At 38.4% G+C, this 20,814-nt stretch overlaps 1 protein-coding gene across 2 annotated transcripts in view; it reads right to left on the minus strand.

Moving 5' to 3' along the window:
* Nucleotides 1–4,101: 4,101 nt before the first annotated feature.
* Nucleotides 4,102–20,814, minus strand: part of BMP2K (BMP2 inducible kinase) — a 53,835-nt gene continuing 37,122 nt past the window's right edge. The window contains exons 13-16 of one of the 2 annotated variants that reach the window (XM_070948414.1): nt 20,329–20,504; nt 19,478–19,635; nt 15,106–15,219; nt 4,102–6,060 (exon numbers count right to left, since the gene is read on the minus strand). In XM_070948414.1, the coding sequence (XP_070804515.1) occupies nt 4,646–6,060; nt 15,106–15,219; nt 19,478–19,635; nt 20,329–20,504 (1,863 nt within the window). In that variant the 3' untranslated portion in view covers nt 4,102–4,645. Of the gene's footprint in view, nt 6,061–15,105; nt 15,220–19,477; nt 19,636–20,328; nt 20,511–20,814 lie in introns of both variants that reach the window. The other variant, XM_070948413.1, reaches the window with a different exon arrangement.

Here is a 20,814-nt window from a genome sequence, read left to right on the forward strand (position 1 = left end):
ATTGATTATTTCAATCTACAAGATTTGTGGCGAGAGATTCAATCTCGATTGCAAAACTCAAAAGTTGTACCTTCTGAACACATTCAGGTAACAAATGCAGTCCATAAGGGGTAAGTGATATTTCCCCTGAAGCACCTTGATTTCTATCTTCAGCCTCACAGATAGAAATTATATATTCAAATTAAATATAAACAGTACCGTATTTTTACCAGTAAATTATCCTGTCCAAAGCTACATAGGCCCCAAGATGAAGGACGCAGCTGATTAGTAAAAGGAAGGCTCAGATTTCCCTACGCAGTAATGAGAAGGTCTACACGTTTCATGAAAATGGAAACTGGATAACCATCTCCAGTTCTGAATCAATGCCTCTCAATCTTCTTACTATTGGAGGAAAGACCGAAACAGAGTGAACTTCAGATATGTGGATAAATACATCCATCAAGCGAGCAAGGCTATCCCAAACTCCCCACCCAAAGAAAATAAACAGCTTTCTCAGTGAAGCACAGAATTCAATGTTTAAGCTTACTTGGCAAAGCGACAGAAATCAACTTTGTGGGAACTGCCAATAGCTCACCCAGTTCAGCCACCAAAGACACACACACACACACACACACACACACAGATCAGTGTACGAATCTCATTTACAATAATCTAGGAAATCAAATTCTTTTAAAAGTCTGATTGATCAAAGGTGCAGAAAGCCGGGAGATTAAAGATGTTACTCAAAAGCAAAAAAAATGTTGATGAAACAAACGAATGGCCATGAATGACACAGGGTTCTCCTCGGCCCCAATCCTGCAGAGCTCTATATATCTTTCCTGTCTTCATCCTTATCTACCAATTATATAGCTGGAGCAGGAGTGAAATCCTCCCAGTTCAGACCGGATCAGGCGATCCGGTAGCGATTGGGGCCAGTGGTTCAGAGAGCCAGTCGCGATGGTGGCGCAAGGCTCCGCCCACCCACCTGGGTGTCGTTACTTCTTGATTTTAATCAGGAAGTAATGTGTTTTTTACTCTCTGCACATGCACAGAAGGTTTTGTGCATGCGCAGAGGGTCCGCGCAGATGTGTGCATGCGCAAGCGAAGTGAACGCACATGCACGGCGCATGCACTTCCGAACCAGTAAGGAAGGTAAGTAGATTTCACCCCTGAGCTGGAGCCATGTAAGGGTACCCCAACGTTGTCTAATGAAAAATATGTCCTAGCAACCAGAGACGATGGCCAAGATAACCTCATGCGTTTTCTAGCACAGATCAGATTTGGGAAGAATTATCTGAGAAATATACAAACGGATGCAAATCCCGAAGTTTTGCTATTTCAGCTCTTCCCATCACTAAATAGATTGGTGCCATTTTTGATCATTAAGTACAGGAATTCATATATCCATGTAGTGTAAGTTCAGATGTACATAATGTACAGAATAAAACTAACCATAACTGGTACAAAGGATATCCTTCTGGCAAATTGAAGCCACAATTTGGAATTCTGAAGACAGAAAATGGAGTGACCCAATTACTCTAAAATGTCATTTCTCATGGCATATACATCATCATCTTCTTAACTGCTTACTGAAAACAATTTACAGCAATCTGATTTCATCAGGATTTTCTGATGAAAAGGGTTTGGATGGAGATATTTTAAAAAAATCAGATGTCAGGTGTAATCATATAGATAACATTCAGAAGCAAAAAAAAAAAAAAACACGTTACCAAGCTAATTAGGTGGATTAGCTACAATTTACTTTTTTGTCCCATTGATTTTAGTAAGTGGTGGCAACTTTGGAGTGAGGAATCCATACTACTGCATTCCTTTTATACCACCTGAAGCACGTACATCTTTTCAAATAAAACGAGGTTATCACAATGAGACCATATTTAAAATCATCTCTCCGTTCACTCTGGGTCTCCAACTCATATGGATATATTGCCTACACAGAAAACCTTCCACTATGAAAGCCAAATACAGTACATTTAATTAGCAGGTTCTTAATGACTTGATTTTGGACAGCTTATAACCCTTCTTGCTCAGAAGTCTGTCATGGTTGAAGTGGCCTTTAAAAAGAGAGTTATTTTACAACACACATTATGTCTTGAGGCTTTGGCACAAAAATAAAGGAACAGGCCTTCTGAGGCACATGCACAGCTGATTTTTAACTGATCTTTACACAATATTTAGTGTAATAAGACAGACATCTAATTTTGGGGGGGGGATATGGGTTTCAAACCATGCGAAGAGATGGACTTCACTTCTAGAAGCACATTTAGCAAGAACTTGAAACTATTAACTTCAAAGAATGATTAAAATGCTACATATTTTTTCAAAACTTTGAAGTACAGTTAAAGGGTCTTAAACCTCTATCTTCACATTTATTATGTTTGCAAATTATCCAAAAGTTACTGTATTTTCTTCGCGTTTCAATACAGTAACTGGATGGCAAAAACCAACTATTTGGTATCTTTTAAGGAAATTCATTCAATTCTTCCCCCTTGGAAATCTTTTTTTTTCCCCCACAATGATATTCAAATTATGTAAATGGTACCCAGACACAGCTATAGTTAAGGTCATGTAGCTTCTACAGTCCAAATTCATATATGTGTGAATGTCTATGCAAGGATCCGGAGATGTCAACCTTCATTTGTTTAATGAGAGAAATGGTTACTGAAACTTTTCACATTTTAAGAATGGATTCCTCTTTGTCATGCAAGCATTCTGCTAGACCAGGGATGTCGAACTCAAGGCCTGGGGGCTGGATCCGGCCCACGGGGTGATTACATCTGGCCTGGAAACAGCGAAGGACTGGCCCAGGTGCCTCTGCCCAGGAGCTCAGGAGGGCTGCGTGCGGCCCTCCCTCCCTATGTTTTCACTGGCAGAGGGTTGCAGGAGGCTGTCGCAGTTGAAAACGGAGCTCAGGAGCCCGTTTTCACTGGCAGAGTGCTCGGGCCTCCAGAGGTGCCCCCGAGTGACGTTGAGCTGGCCACACCCGCCACGGCCCCCCAAAGTCAAACACAACCCTGACGCGCCCCTCAATGAAATTGAGTTTGACACCCCTGTGCTAGACGTTTAGCAATTTTTGATTGACACACACACACATACTCCAAAAAGATCCTGCCATGATCTCTGGATCCTGGCCATTCTTTGTGACAAAACGTTTTACTATGTTCACTTCAAAGACACCCATTTTCACGAAACCGAAAAGGAACTGCAGGACATCAAAATGGCTATTTTGAACAAACACAGCTGCCCCTAGAATGACCAACAGCGAATGAAGACATTAGAGATTCCTTTGCTCAGATTGAAAGTTCCAAAAATGTACTGTCTACTCACCGAAGTTCTACAAATGTTACAATCTGTGTCTCAAGGGCACCAATTGGCTCAAGAGGTAAATTTATATCAGGACGTGGTCCTGGCTGTTAAGGCATTGCTGGTTTTACTCTGCGGTAATGGTAAGAGACTCAAAAGAGCATCATTTTTAAGCCTTCCATTCTAAACCTCCTTTTGTTGAAAACTGATCGGTGTGTTTTGTATAAAGTCTTACAAAAGTACAATCATGTAATACAGAAAGCATTCAAAAATCAGGTGAGAACCATTTTAGAAGATTAAAAACCTTGTGGGGTACATACAGTTTATATGAAATACAAAACCCCAGTAAAGCGAGCAGACATGGGGTAAAAACTCTGATTTAAACTCTTTATAGGTCTGAATTTGCTACAATTTTCTGGCTGTTTTCCCCATCTTCTCTCTGGGTTGGTATGGTATGCAAGTAATCCACGCTCTCTTCTTGAAATGGCAATCTTCAAAGTGCTGCAAGAAGCTAACTGTTAGTGCTGCTGCTTTCTCGTTCCATTCCCATTTCCAACATCCCCAACTAAGTTCTTGAAATCCTAAGAATTACAACAATCCCTGTTTTATATTAATGGCACTTACTGTGGAAAAGCACAGTTCAGGCAGATAGAAAGATTTGGGTTTCTTCATGTAAGTTTAGGAACCAGTATCAAGACCACAAGCTCTGATTTTCAGAAATGTTAAGAGGAGAGTGTTTTTCTAAAAAAAAAAAAACCCTTTAGAACAGGTACAATGAAGCAGTTCTAAATAAACCTGGCTTTTTTCAGACGTTTTCTTGATTTTTGACTGATAAGGTCCCATTTCATTCGTTCGACCCGGTCTGATGCTTCCATCAATTCAAGTGTAATTGCACTCTATAAAGGATACAATTCTGAATGTTCTAGTCCAGGGGTCTCCAACCTTGGCAACTTCAAGACTTGTGGGCTTCAACTCCCAGAATTCCTCAGCCAGCTTTGCTTTTGGGAGTTGAAGTCCACAAGTCCAATTCTGGGAGTTGAAGTCCACAAGTCTTAAAGTTGCCAAGGTTGGAGACCCCTGTTCTAGTCGTAGCCAATATCCTCAGTGATGGCTACTATCTTCTGATCTAACTTTTGGAAAGATTTTCTCTACTCAAACTTTTCTCACCGTTGTATTATCCTGATCTTGCATCTTTAACATTGTCGAGTCACAGCAGAGAAATAAGCAGATTTAAAACAAAACAAAACATTTGTTTCTCAACCAAAGTAAATGGATTAGAGTGGCATATTAAATCCAAGGTTGTTTAAAAAAAAAAAAAAGAATTCAGATCTTCCTAAAAAAGAGTCTACGGTTTGGAAGGAAACGGAGCTGCCCCAAATGGATCTAACTCTACTGCCTGTTGCTGCTGGCTCTGTTGAGACTTCACACTTGGCACGAGTTCGGTGAAAGGAACTGCTCCAAAATCATCTGTTAATTTTACGCCGTCGCCAGAATGAATGCTGCCAAGTAAGGAGCTCTGCCTAGGTCTCCCAAGCATTGCCATGTTGTGATCCCCACGATTGTCAGCCAATCCTTGGTGTTGGGGGAGACGTAGCCCTTCGGCAGGATGGAAAGGCTTGGCTCCAAAGGGATCCAGGAGATTGTCATCACCCTGCAGGGGATTGACTCTGTCCTTGCTATCCGACAGGCTAATACTTATGTTTTCCTTGGAATCAGAAATGGTCAGAAACTCGTTGCTGCTTTGGGAATCTCGGCGGCCAGCCTTTTTGTGCCTTCGGGCTCTCTCCGGCGTCCGGTAACTGGGCTTCAGGGTCTTCTTGGTGCTGGTGGGGGTTCCATGATGGCGCTTGCCATTGCTCTTGGACCCCTCTTGCTTCATGCGCCGCTGACGGGAAGAGAGTTTCTGCAGATTCCGTTGTTGCTGTTTCGCCTTGTGTTGCTGCTGGCTCCCCCCGGTGATCTCCTCGAACGGGATGAGCCCGAACAGATCCTCTCTTGCTTCACCGTGGAAGCTTTGGATGGAAACAGGCTGGAACGGGATGCAGCCAAAAACGTCCACGCTTTTGGGGGAAACAGGAGACATTTGAGGTTCTGAGCCTGGGATCGAATCCTCTTGTTGAGATATTCTTCTGCTGAAGGGGGCTTTGGTGAAGACATCGAAGTCGTCCTGGTCTTGTTCTGGATGGGCGACGTGGGAAGAAGTATCCTTTTGTTCCTGGGGCTGCAAAACGAAGAACGGAACCGCTCCAAAGACATCGAATTCTTGTTTGGGGCTCAAACTGGAACCCGGGAACTTGGTCAATGAAGGACAGGGAAGAATCATCTCTCTGCTTTCTATATTGCCAGGTCCTTCTCTGTATCTGCCGCAAGGTACCTCTTCTGCAGGCCTAAAATGGTGACAGTCAGAGTCAGAACTGTGCTTATCGTCATCTTCTACATCTTCTTCAGAATCCATGAGAAGGGGATGCTGGCCTAAGTTTTCTGGCTCTGTATCGTTGTCATCAATGAAGTCTCCAGTCTCACCCTGCAAGACTTCTTCGTCCTCTTGTTCTTCCTCTTCCTCACTACTCTTTGGAGAAGGGGGATCAGATTCAAAATCACTCTCCGATTCATCGTTTCCTTTCTTAGCAGGTGCTTCCACAGCCTTCTTTCCAGCATCCTGGTCCTTGACAACCTGGCTTGACCTCTCATACTTAGAAAGACTCTCTAACGTGTTTTCTAGATTGCTGGCTGGGTTATTAATTTCATTTCCTGGGGAGCCTGAAAGGATGAAGAACAGGCAAAAGAACTTCAATTTCAAATCAGTGTTTCACACCTCCACACACACACATACATATATATAATACATTCTTTTACATTATACTGTACAATTGGACAAGCTACGATTCTTAGACTCACAAAAAAGCAGAAACTAGAATTTTAATTCAGCCTTACAGCAGGGGTGAAATTCAAAAGTTTTCCCTACCGGTTCTGTGTGTGTGGCTTGGTGTGCATGGTAGGGGAAGGATACTACAAAATTTCCATTCCCACCCCACTCCAGGGGAAGGATACTGCAAAATCCCCATTCCCTCCTCACTCCTGAGGGAAGGATACTGCAAAATCCCCAATCCATCCTCACTCTGGGGCCAGCCAGAGGTGGTATTTGCCGGTTCTCCGAACTACTCAAAATTTCCACGACTGGTTCTCCAGAATCTATTAGAACCTGCTGGATTTCACCCCTGCCTTACAGCCATAAAAGGCATATCCTAGTATTAGTACATTCACTCTCAATAGCAACTCCTCTGCTAAACCATCAACAGATGTCTTCCCACCAACCATCATTTTGCATTCTCTGAGTAGGGACTTTATAATGGAGGTCAGCACTTTCTCTTATCTTATTTATATACAGTAAGTCAAACAGTTTTAAAAGGAAATGTACTGAAGTACTGTACTTAATTATGTTTGTAATGCCATTCCTGATCACATGCTTATTTAGAAATGTTTCTATTTCATTATTGAATGATTTTTTCCAGTTTGGATTGTCCCACATCTCGGCACCACTTATTTTCACACACTGAAGATAAACAATCCGAAGCTGACATTTCCTTCATGATATATTTCACTCTCTAGTCATTTTGTCCTTTCCACACGCTTTTCTGTCCTGAAAACGCACTCCTTTGGAGCTAATTGGAGTTTGGCATGCAGCATTCTAGCAATACAGCTCTGTATCTGTTTATTAAGAATTCCATTATTAAGAATCCATACAATTTAATACCTAGCAAACGTGTTTCAGATTTCACCTAAATCTTTACATAATAAAATACACCCCTTTATTGATCAATTTTATTTGCCCTCTTAATATTCTCACAAAGTATACCAGGCTGATATTTACACTTTGAATCAACTATATACTGTATTTTTTTTTCCCTAGGGTATTAGTGACAGATTTAGCTTTGATCCATTTACATGTGAAGCTAGCATTATTTATCTCAACACATCAAGGAAATTTTCTGTCTCATTTCACTCATCAAACTGTTGTTAAGGAGAAATTATTTTCCTTACAATATGGAAAACTGTATCTTTGTATTTAAACCGTGCTTCCCAGTTATTGGTTTCCTATAAATGGAGCTTTGGATTAACTGCTGTGATTGCTTTTTGAGTCGAAAGAGCAGCAGATTAGTACATCTGGACCCATCTAACTGACCAAAATCTGTAACAAGGCCACTGTGAAGCAAAGAAAGTACCAGGCATCCATTCTTCCTGTTTCCTTTTGTAGTATATCTATTAGATTCCAAGTCTTTTGAGACAAAACCTATCTTATTCTTTACTCTCTTCACAACATTAGAACTGTTTATGTTCTCTAAGTCAGCGGCCCTCTAAGTCAACCAGCACCAGGGACCGGTTCCATGGACCTGAGAAGGTATGATTTCACATGCTGCCTGTATGGGGCTTCACTTGTTTGCATGGCCCGGTTTCGTGGCCAGGTGTCGGACTATGGCCCGGGGGTTGAGAAATCCCTGCTCTAAGTATTAAATAGCCAATACTGATTGTTTTTGTTGCATCCAATATTTTATCAGCATTTGGAGGGATAATTTTCTATCCACGGTTTTCTAAGATTAATATCCACATGTACCATAGATATATCAAACATATATAGTACATGTTTAACCCTTAGCTGCTGCCTTTGATGTGGTTACAACCTGCTCTATTCATGCCTATAAGTCATCAATCAACCATCAAGGCAAAATATTTTAACCATTCCTTCTAGCCTGTGAACTGTAGAAAATAGTATCTATTTTCATTTTTCATTCTTCTGCCTTCCCATTCCTTTTCCTCTTTTTTTTTGCACAGTATTGCATATTTTGTAAGCCTGGTAATTACTGCTCTTTGTAATATACTATGTGGGGAGCCTTCCAAGACAAAAGAGCAAGGGAAAAAAATCCTAGTAATAATATATTGTTCATAAAATATTCAAGAGTGGGATTCATTCCACCCAGTACAGTAATTAATCAAAGAAATGTGTTTTTTAATCAAGGTGTTTTGAAAGTAAGCATATTTCTATTAATTTCCCTTTCTGCTAAGATTGTTCTCCTTTACATTAAAAGAAAAAGTTCCCCTTACAATATTACATTGATTTGATCTAAAGTTTTTTCATCTCCCTGACAAGCACTAAAACATTTACTGACAACAAATGAGTATTAATGTACTCTACCACAAAAGTTACACTTCAACAATATCCCAAACTAAGGAAGTAATTAATAGAAACAGGGAAGAAGGTATAGGGGCAGACTGCTATAGTAATAATCCAATCCCGCAAATAGTCATAAAAATAATTTGGGGGGGGAGAACCACCCATTTTTTAAAAATGAAAAAACATTAATAACTGTTTTTCAAGTGTGATACTGTAATATGTTGTGCTACATTTCATACACTGGACTTTATAGTCATATGAATATGTAGATTCACTTTCTTGATGTGAGAGTATTCCCCCAAAGTAACAGTCATAATAAAGAACTTTCAGAAATCCATTTCAACGTATCCTTATATGCTAAAATTGCTTACAGAAATTATTATTCTTTCAAATTAAAAACTTATTATTTTAAAATGAGCATAATTATTTTTGTTTAAATACCAACTTTAAAACTGTTGGTAATATGGGCATACTTCTATTTGTATAACTGAAAACAGCTAAATTCATATATCTATATCTATCTATCTATCTATCTATCTATCTATCTATCTATCTATCTATAAATATTTATCTTAAAAGATGACGTACTTTCCCTTTATATCAGGAAGATAATTTGTTACATGTAACATTTGCTTGGTTGAGATAACATATAAATCAGGTAACTCATAAATTGCTCTAAAACTACTTCTCTGTTTTGAGCATTCAGTTTACAGAGGGAAAAAAAAACAGTTAAGCCCAAATGAATCCAGATATTAACTCAACAGCAGTTCTAGCATAATGCTACTTTAAATACAGTATATGCACACAAGAGGTACCAAATCCATATCTTAACCCAATTCAACTTCCTATGTCAACCTTCCCCCCCATTTAATATTCTTACATTTATAAAAAGCCCGAGAAAGAGAAATTTCAAATTCACTTTTAAATTAATGCCATAATAATGTTGTAATACACAACATGTAGAAAAAGATTTGATCGAAGTAATCTCAAAACTGCTCCAATGGACATTTCAAATCTGCATTTATGAACAGCTCAGAACTGGGCAGCGTAACATCTGTTCGCAAGAAAATGTGCAGATTATATCACTTCTAATCAGGTTTGCCTCTTGTACCAGGCTGTAATTCTGCTCTCAAATCCAATGCAGGTAGAACATCTTTAATCATTAAGATCCCAATCTTCAAGGGGAAAAAAAAAATTCTGTTCCTGTGTTCATTTTCTAGACATCCGATTATAAGAGGATGAATGGCTTGTAACAACTGTAGTAATTACATGCCTTCTGCTAGTTCATCATTTCAAAAACTGGGAGAAACCCATGGGCATAACCATTTTTAAAGCTCTTCCTGAATTGGGAACATACTGCTGTCATCATTCCCCAGCAATCCGCCACATGTTAGCTCAAGGATTGCCAGAGATGTCAACTAAATCTGCAGTCTTCAACAACAGAAAGAGAGGCAGATGTTGAACGCTGTCAAGAGATTTAGTGGTTTGCTTAGTGTTTTTAACTTAAGGGACAGTCAAACTGCATTTCCCTCATTCCATTCACCCGCTTCCTGCATTGCAGTGTTTGGAATACATAGGGAATCTTTTCCATTCTGAGTTCTCAATCCTGGTAACTGTTAATCATCGAGGAGAAATATTTTTGAGAAAATTATCTCTTTTTTTTTTTCAAACAGGGAATGAATGGCAGATCAAATGGCTGATCTAGGTACAGGTCGTCCTCAAGCTATGACCATAATTGAGGCCAAAATTTATGTTGCTAAGAGAGAATTTGTTGAGTGAATTTTGCACCATTTTACGACCTTTCTTGCCACACTTGTTAAGTAAATTGCTGCGGTTGGTAAGTTAGTAACACGATTGTTAAGTGAATCTGGGTTCCCCACTGACTTTGCTTGTCAGAAGGTCGCAAAAGGCAATCACATGATCTCGGGATACGTCATAAATATGAACCACTTGCCAAGCTTTCAAATTTTGATCATGTGACCATGGGGATGCTGCAACAGTCGTACATGTGAAAAACAGTCGTTAATCACTTTTTTCAGCGATGTTGTAACTTCAATTGGTCACTAAATGAACTGTTGTAAGTCAAGGATTACCTGTATTAAGCACTGGTATTTATTTCAAGCATTTCAAACCTGCCTTTAAAGGAATAAAATCGGTCTCAGTCTGAATTCTATGTAGAATAATAAGCAATAATCTCCAGTTTATGTATAAGAATCTTTGGCCTACACCAGGTGGGCCCAGCCTGTGGTCCAAAGGTCGCATGTAACCTTGGTCAACTAGTAATGCGGCCCCTTAAGATAATAAAAATTTTTTTTAAAAAGGAAGTATGTTAATTCCTCCTCACTCAAAGCAAGTCCTGGCAAGCTAAAAGATTGGACAATCATGGCTTAGACGACATATGACAGCCTTCTCTGTGGGGGCACCTACTCTTTGGAACAAAATACCCCCTGGAATACAAATAATCCCAGATCTTCGCACTTTCCGATGTGCCCTGAAGACCTTTCTGTTTCAACAAGCAGGGCTAGCATAAACATCTAAATTCTATGCCAAGATCTTAGCAGATACACCAAGTTGATTCAATTTATTATTTACTGTTTATATAAAAAAAATATTATTATATGTATATGAAATCTTAATCTGTTCACCGGCCCAAGTCCTTCGGGAGAAGGGCGGTATAGAAATTCAATCAATCAATCAATCAATCAATCAATCAATATGTTCTCCAGTTAGCTTTTGATCATATTTAACTACTCCTCCATTTCTAAATGGCTCAGAAAGGTAGTTATTACTAGCCGAGTATTACTCTAAATTATGAAACAGACTAAATTATGAACAAATAATTCAGAGGCTTGAAGTCCAGTTTCAAACCAGGGAAGAGAGGCTTTTTAGACACATTCCCCAATCATTCACTTTTTTAAAAGAAAAACAGCAAGGATGTTATTGGTTTTCTCAATTTTCTCAGTGCTTGGTAGTAATGTTCAGGAATGGGGGGGGGGGATACTTTGCCAGAAGAAGTAAACTCTGGCCTGTGTTACCTTTTGCTGATTAATGGAGTTCTTTCTATTGAAAATAATTCAGACATTTGGATTTGTAAGCTTACTGCGAAGACATATAAAAGATTTAGTCCCATATTTTAAAGGTAGAATATGTGGTTAAGCCACATATTTTAAAGGTAAAATTATAGAAAGTAATCAAGTCAATATTTGGAAGAAGTGTTCATGATATTGTTTATGAGGTTGCGCAGATTTCCAAATAATATAAAACCTCATTCTACCATCAATAGAAACACCCATTGTGTTCATGAATGAAGAAAGCTCTCCTTTGTTCAACTTGTCCTAGTCAGCTTATGCAAATCCACTGCTTCTAAACTTGTTTTTCAAGGAAAATGGGTTCTGCTCTTTCTTCAAACTCCCTTCTTACAGAAGAGGACAGCGTCTCCCTATCCACGAGATAAGAAATGGTCGTAAGTGTGAAAAACAGTCGTAAGTCACTTTTTTCGGGGATGTTGTAACTCTGAACAGTCTTCTAAGTGAACTGTTGTAAGTCGAGGACTATCTGTACATATTGGCTAACCTTCCTATGTAATACTGCACACCGTAATGGATTTGTTTATATGACCCCCTCCAGGAATCCAGCTCTGCCAGTTTCTTCTTAGAGCCAGCTATTCCCTCAAACTGTAGAAGATCTGTAAGAACATTGTACAGGTAGCTTTCAACTTACAACACTTCATTTAGTGACCAAAGTTATAACGCCACTGAAAAAAGTTGATTTTTAACTGTTTTTCACACTTACAACCATTGCAGCATCCCTATGGTCACGTGATCAAAATTCAAACGCTTGGCAATTGACTCATATTTATGACAGCGGCAGTGTCCCGGGGTCAGGTGATCACTTTTGGCGACCTTCTGACAAGCAAAGTCAATGGGGAAGCCAGATTCATTTTACAACCGTGTTACTCACTTAACAACTGCAGTGATTCACTTAACAGCTGTGGCAAGAAAGGTGGTAAAATGGGGCAAAACTCACTTAAGTGTCTCACTTAGCAACAGAAATGTTGGGCTCAATTGTGGTCATAAATCGAGGACTACCTGTAATTTTAAGAATCATATTGTATTTAATAAATTTATCCTTTTATTGTTACGCTGTGATTCTTAGATATTATTTTCTTTCTTTTTCTCTATTATTATATTTTTATAAGACAGTGTAAAAAACATTCAAGAAAAAGAACAGTCCTTGTTTAGGGATCACAATGGGGACCAGCTATTCAGTTGTTAAGTGAAATGGTCCCTAAGGGAAAACGTTTATGACCTCACTTCATCTTTCCATTGTTTTACAGACTTGCAATGTGGGGATTCATCAAAATGTTACTTTTTCATCATTATACGTGAAAACAGTTGCTAAATTAGACAGTTGCTAAAACAGGACTACCTGCAATCCTGTTTGGTACATGATAAAGTCATCAATTCAAATTACATTATCAAACTGATGTTCAATTAGAAACTGATTAGCATACAAAGGAACACGCAAAAACTCTTTTGTTTGGGGGTTTGTTTTGCCAGGGGGACATTAATTGCACAAGAAATATATGTATGATTTATTCAGAAAACCATATTAGCGACTTCCTTTTCACCTGGGGAATTTGCAACAATGCATAATTGGGCCTTTACCACTGTACTGAAGAGATCCCGGGAGATTTTATCAGCTGCTTCCCAAAATGTACATCTGACAAAAAGAAGAGCCAAATAATCGGACACAGAACGCAGAACTATCAGGAGATTATTTAATCTCGGACTGAAAAGTCAGCATTTTTTGATATTTGTGCCTAGGGGTTACTGGATAGAGATCAGTATTTCTCAGCCTTGGCCACTTTAAGGTGTGTGGACTTCAATTCCCAGAATTCCCTATGCTGGCTGGGGAATTCTGGGAATTTATGTCCGCACACCTTAAAGGTTGAGAAACATTGGGGTAGGTTATTTCTCCACTAGTAGAGCCAATTTGGATATAAATGTTGGTTTACCCCTCAGGCTGACCAATATTATTTCTCAATTTCCCTTTCTTTTTTGCGTTCTTTTGCCTAAGCCTCACCTACTTTGAGATGTGAGTGTTTGAAGGCGGGGGAGGGGGGGCACTTAAAATGGCTGCACTATTGGAACCTCAACCTCCTGCCACGTGTCCATTTCTTCTGTGGTGAAATCTGGATGTTGGAACTCTATATGCAAAATTTAGATTTATTTCAATCGGAAAAGATGCTTAAGATAATAATAGCATTTAAGCAATAGCAGTTAGACTTATATACCGCTTCACAGTGCTTTAACGCCCTCTCTAAGCGGTTTACAGAGTCAGCTTATTGCCCCCAACAATCTGAGTCCTCATTTTACCGACCTTGGAAGGACAGAAGGCTGAGTCAACCTTGAGCCTGGTGAGATTCGAACTGCCAAATTGCAGGCAGACTGCAGTCATCAGAAGTAGCCTGCAGTACTGCATTCTAACCACTGCGCCACCACGGCTCTCATAATAAACCACAAAATCAGTAGACTGCCTCCTGAATGTGTGTCTGAACACTGCATTTATCTCTCAGTGGGATATAGAGAACACGCAAGTAGTCCTTGACTTACGACCATTCATTTAGTGACCATTCGAAGTTACAAAAGCACTGAAAAAAGTGACATGTCTGGGGGGTTTTTTTTTTACACTTATGACTATTGCAGCAACCCTATGGTCACGTGATTAAAATTCAGGCGCTTGGCAACTGGCATGTACTCATGCCCAGGGTCATGTGACCAACATTCGTAACCTTCTAAGCCGGCTTCTGACAAGCAAAGGCAATGGGGAAGCCGGATTCACTTAACGTCTGCATGACTCACTTAACAACTTAAGTTGTTAAGTGAGTCATGCCACTGTGGCAAAAAGGATGTCAAATGGGCTGCCCCTTAACAACTGTCTTGCTTAGCAACAGAAATTTTGGGCTCTTACGTCAAGGACTACCTGCGAATTGACTTGCCAAAAAAAGAAAAAATAGTCTATCAAATGTGTTCAGGAAGAAAACAGTGGGAATAATCTATTTCAGGGGTGTCAAACTCAAAGCCCAAGGGCCGGATCCGGCCCGCGAAGTGCTTAGATCTGGCCCACGGGGCCACCCTGGAAACAGTGAAGGACCAGCCCACAATGCCTCTGCCAGCGAAAATAGAGCTCATGAGGGCCATATGCGGCCCTCCAGAGCTCTCTTTTCACTGGCAACAGGTTTCAGGAGGCCATCACAGCCAAAAATGGAGCTCACGAAGGCCGCGGATGGCCCTCCTGAGCTCCGTTTTCACTGGCAGAGGGTTGCAGGAGGCCATCGCAGGTGAAAACGGAGCTTGGGAGCCCATTTTCACTGGCAGAGCAATCGGGCCACCACAGGCACCCCTGACACAAAGTGACATTGAGCTGGCCATGCCCACCCCGGCCCCCGAAGTCAAATACAACCCTGATGTGGCCCTCAATGAAATCGAGTTTGACACCCCTGATCTATTTGGTTCTCTAATTGATCATAGGGAAGAACTTATACCACTGAACCAGCCCCATTTCCTTTCTATCAAGATAAATTTACACGTAAAAAAAATAAAAATAAAGTCATGGTATATTATGTGACTTGCCTGCGTGTGAAATGAAAGGAACAGAACCAAAGGGATCTTCCGGAGGATGGGTCAGTGGAGCAGAATGTGACTCCACTGGCTTATCTAAGGAAGTTCTCTTCTCCGCCAGCCTGTCTGCAAAAATAAAAACGAAACAAAAACAAAAACAAAAGTAAAACAAAAATGGCAACTTTTAAGCCGGTTTAACGTTTGTATTTAATAAAAGTTCTTTTCATTCGTGGAAATAATATCCAAAAATTCTTCCTGCAACCCTTCTGAGATAAATTGCAGAAGGGTAACAAACAGAAACAAACGAACGAACAAAAAAATACCTCAATTTTTAACCCAAACATTTAGTTGAACTAAGGGACAAATTTAATTATTGCTTCCAAAAAATTGTCCGGAATTTAATAAATATCCAAGCCAAGGAGACATCACAGGTTGTGCAGCAGCCACAGGACAACATGCATTAATAAAAGGGTAAAGAAATTCAAGAAATCAAAATAATGATTGTTTAATTTCTGAGTTTTTCCAGGATTACTTATTAGTCAGGTTCAAATACTTTAAAGGCTAGGTTCTGCATGAAAAGACACTGTTGTTATTTCATACTAATTCAGAATTCTGTAGGGTTTCATGTTTCATTAATTTAAAAACAATGGCTTAACTCTTTCATCATTCTCCCGCAGAACTATTCTCTGTCCTAGCAATGCATGAGAAACACCTGTCAAAATTAAATATAAAGCACAGGCGAACTGCATGCTTACAGCAACTGTAAGCATGCAGAGATAGAAACTGTTAGCAATAGAAAGACTATGCAATTTATCATATATGAAAGCTGCACTGCACCTGCTCTTTAACTCTTTTTCAGAAATCTATAGTTTAAAAAAAAATTGACATTCTTAACAGCGCAGTACAGTTCTGCTCCAATTTAAGAAACTCTTTTGGGTAAAGCTGCCAAGACCAGTATATTCCACTTTGCTTATTTTTAAGGCTTAATTCCAGCTTGTGCAAACTGCCTCAGCCCATTCCCTCTCTGGCTAGAGCCTGGTCATTTCTCAAAGTGCAAGAATCGTTTTTTCAGAAGAGCCCAAAATGTGAGAATTTCTTTCCTGTGTAGATCTGAGCCATTAGCTGGATACGGATTATCTCTTCTATAAATCAAAGAGACCCATTTCTTTCTGAAACAATTGAAAACTAACAAAGCATCAGTTTTGCCCACATGGTTTCTTGCTAAACCTAACTTTTCAAACAATAACATTCTATCTGCTTTTTTTTTTTTTTTTTTTTTGGACAGGATCCTTTTGTGAATGAAATTTCACTGAAGAGTAAAGGTAGAATATTTATAATCAATTTAAAATTTTCCTTATAAATGTCATTCAAGAAGACAGCTATATCAGTTTTTAAAGCAATTTAAAACAATATAAGTTTTTCTCTGGGCCCCAGTGATCAAAGCCAGCTAGCCTGTACAAGAGTCAAACGAATTAAAAAATAAAATATTCACAGAATCAACACCATGTAGGGATATAGAAAGCAAAAGACAATTGTAATTAAAATACACATTACAAAGAATAACATAAAACGCTTAACTTTCAACCTTCAATCACAGCAAATGAATATTCTTCATGCAAGACTTTTTCTTTTTTTTCTTTTTTTACCTAAGTCAAGTCTTGGAAAAATGAATTATACTTAAGGGTCCTTTGGTATTATTTCTCCTTTTCTACAAGAAAGGAAACTGAAAAAGAATTGGCATATTCCAAGAGTTTCTATTCAGTACAAAAATGTTTCTCTGCTACATACAGATTTTAAAAACTTAACAGTATAATAACTAAATCATAATTACTGTATTATCTTTTGTTCATTCAGGATATGCAAGAATGGATAATCAAAACATCCTACCGGATTGTTTATTCTGCATTTTTGATTGAATCTACTATTAATTATACAGAAGTAAATTTAGAGACCTTTGCAGTACAACAGGATAAATACTGGAATTTTATCTTAGTAGGTGTACTTATAGGTACAAAAAGTGAGTTTGGAAGACAACATTCTCATGAATAAAGAAAAAAACTTTACATTTATATATTTCAATTCTGTAACTACAGGAAGGCTCAGATCCTTATACTGTTCACAATCCAAATTTTTCAAGCAGTAATTCAGTTCACTTGTTTATCAAAATGGAATAAATTGCATTTGTTTCTTCAGTTACTTAAATAATTAAGGGGAAAACAAGTACTTTGGAAGAAAAAAACCTGGGTTTTCCCACATCACTAACCCTGATATTATATTCATTATCAGTTTTTTACTGTGGAGATTGCTGGAACTGTACAAAGTGCAACAAGAATGCTATAAATCTATTGGGTCTATTTTAAATCCAATTCTTGCTTCAAGTCAGAACTGCAATTCACTTACTAACAGCACAACTTCCAATGGCTGAAATACAGTTTGGGGAATGATCTTCAGTTAATATCAATAGGTAGGGCCCAGAAAGTAATTCTAGATCTAATTGTGGTTTGAGAAGCAAGACATTTTGTGAAATCCTTTCAACTCTTACATATTTATTTACACATTTATCATAGATTTCTTCCAGGGTGATTAAATACTTTATTAGTAATATTGAATTTTTATTGTGTGCTCTTTAGGTAAGCAGCCCCAAAACAGATATCAAAATGTTATATGTTTCCAATGCTATGAAAAGGACATTCCAGTACATAACAAAAAGCATTTGAGAAGAAGTTGAAACATTTATTCAGAGAAGAGGAAAAGCAAATGTTTTATCATGGCTCCTTCAAAGGGAAGCATTTTGAAAATTTACAGAGTAAATACATTCCAAATAAACTGAAAAACAGTGCAAAACTATGAATTATAAAACTACTGCTTTCAACTTAATACATAGGTTTTTAATAAATTACTAAATGTTTAAAGCTTTCTGTTCGACTTTCTTGCACTTTTGCAAAACATTAAAAAATTTCCCATTAAATTTACAAGAAAACATTTGGAAAAAAATTAACCATAAAACACAAAGAAATTTAAAATCCAATTATGGTTGATCCTCGTGTGGATATTCTATCATATGAAGTTATCCAATTTTATCAAGTTGCTTAAGGAATAAAATTTACTCCTTTGCATTTATAACTTTGTGGAAGATGGAATAGATATTATAAATGATTCATTTTTAATCAAATAATTGTTTGGTAAACCAAGTAAAACTCAACATTCATTTAATACTGGCACCTATCAAAGGTCCTGTAACAGTTTCTCTGTAGCCTTCCTGAATTCAGTTACATGTGTTAAATATACAGCAATACAGTAAATGTTATATTTTAACAAAGTGTTAAAACAGAGAACAAAAGACAATTGGCAATATGAATTAAACTTATTCATATTTAAGGATTCAGTTTAACTGTAATCTTTCAGAAGTCAGCCCATCATGTTAATAATATGCCTATCAAAACTACAGCTCATAAGATGGCAATGTTTCAATGACAATCAATGACATTATCCATTATTTTAGCCACGTAACAAAGAAAGCCCAGATTTAAGCTTCTTAGTTCACATATGAAGGGCGTAAGAGAGAACCTTAGTTGAAGTTTGTGTTAATTCTGGGATGCTACATGTCTAAATTGAACCACAAGCCTTTCATGACAGTAACGCTTCCAATTAAAACAGTAAGATGCATTATTAGTTTCATCACCTATATTTTGGTTAGGTTGCCTTTTACCAAGTTTAGAATCGATTTATTCTTCACAGCATTCTGTGTTTTCTCCACAATTCATCTCCGCAAAAATGAACAATATAGGTAATATAGTAAGGGGAAGCAACTTCAAGTAAACACACTGGCTTTTTGACTTGATATTTTATTCAAATATTGTTATTTAGAACAATAAAGCAGCCTTTAACATTAAGCTACTCAAAATACATTACAAAACATTAACATAATGTACTGGGTCATTTCCCCTCTTTCAGGCACTTTCAAAAGGCATTTTCAGACCCACAGAATCTCCTCTTCCAGTGTGCAAAAGAACAAAACTGCCAAGTGAAGCAATGCACAGTGCTAACTGGTATTCTGCAGGGTTACACAAGCATTTTATTTTTATATTTTTTGCATTTGCGTTTAACATTCAAGTAATTATTCAACATACGACCCTGACGTTTTCTGTGGTTTTTGCAAAATGTTAAAATTATTTCTATTGCACACATTTTATTTATTTTTTATTTTTGTGACAGAAAGACAAGTCACATGGCAGGTCTAGTTTTGCCCTCAAATGCTCAGAAAGAGTTCTCTCTACAACAGACTGTGTGGCCCTTGAACAAAACAGTCTCCAGCACTGCCATCTGTACCTAAAGAGCTTTTTTACTTATTGTGAAGCGAAATAAGCCTTCAAGCGTCCCTTACTTGATCTCAGAAGGTCAAACTCCCTGTCCAACAGCTCCTCCTCTGTCAGATTGGAGAAGTTGTCTTCTCCAAAAGGGTTCCACCCAGACATATCAGGGGGACTGCTGATGTTTTGTTTCGGATAGCTGGAAACAGACTCCATGTCAGAGGAAGATGATCTGTAGGAATTGATTGAGAAAATGACTTCAGGCACTCTTCAGGTTATTTTAATTCACATTAAATGTCATCAAACACAATGTAGAACATTAAGTACCATCTTGGAGCTTCAGTGTTGCCACACTGGAGCTGAGGCATGGGGGGGCGGATAGATATAGCTGGGGTTTTGTAGCCAAAATAAAATGCTTTCTCTTGGGAACCAAGGACATTCTCACACCTGGTCAGAGGAAGGAGGAGTGATGTCACCAGGCAACCAGACAGAGCTGTGATTGGACCATGTGACGGATTGTTTTGAGAAAGTGAAACACTTTTAATTTAATTTTAAGTAGGTGAAAACAGACTCTGAAGGTTCCCGCAGTTTTCACCTGATCTGTGCCAATATGATATATCCAATAAAGCTATTCTTTGTGGAATACCTGCCTCGAACTTTTGCTTGCTATAGATCTATTACTTGGGACCCTGACACGATGCAGAACAAGACCCTTTAGAATTTGAAGTATTACAAAGTGTTTTATTTTAGATAGGAGTGAACTCGAGGGGCAAGATATTCCAGAGGGTAGAAACCATGGCAGAAAAGCTCTTTTCCTAGACCCCGCCAACTCCCTTCTGCCAGATTGAGTGGGGTTGGCCAATCCCATTGGAGTGAGATGGTTCTTTAAGTATAGTTATGAAAAACATGAGTTGAGGAAGCTTGCCTGTTTGTGGAATAAGGAGCATCCAGAGCTGCACCAACATGAGCTGGAAAGGATTTAGAATGAGAGATTAAGGCTGGTGAAAACTCCTGAGGAGAGGTAAGAAATTCAGGAGAACGTTTCGGTGGTGGCAACTGATTCCCAAGGACCTGTTGCTGTAGAAGAGCTTGTTGGTACTGCTGCATCTCAAAGGAGAAGGAGAAGAATGTCAGAACTACAAAACACTACCTCATGTAAATCTTAAACAAATAATCCCAATCATACCTTGTACAGAAAATGAACATCTTAACTGAATTAACACAAAAACACAAACATCTGGAATTTATACTGGCATTAAAAAACAAACAAGTGGTTAAAATAAATGGTAGGAAATGAAACCAGTTAATTAATAGTTACATAATTAGCACAATTAAAGTATGCCTATTCATCTAGTTCCACATTATGATGAACATAAATTGATGTAGCAGGACATTCTTGGGGGTGGGGGGA

The sequence above is a fragment of the Pituophis catenifer genome, unplaced genomic scaffold (genome assembly GCF_029215685.1).
Source record: "Pituophis catenifer annectens isolate HBS135680 unplaced genomic scaffold, rPitCat1.0.hap2 SCAF_8, whole genome shotgun sequence".
NCBI classification, from domain to species: Eukaryota; Metazoa; Chordata; class Lepidosauria; order Squamata; family Colubridae; genus Pituophis; species Pituophis catenifer.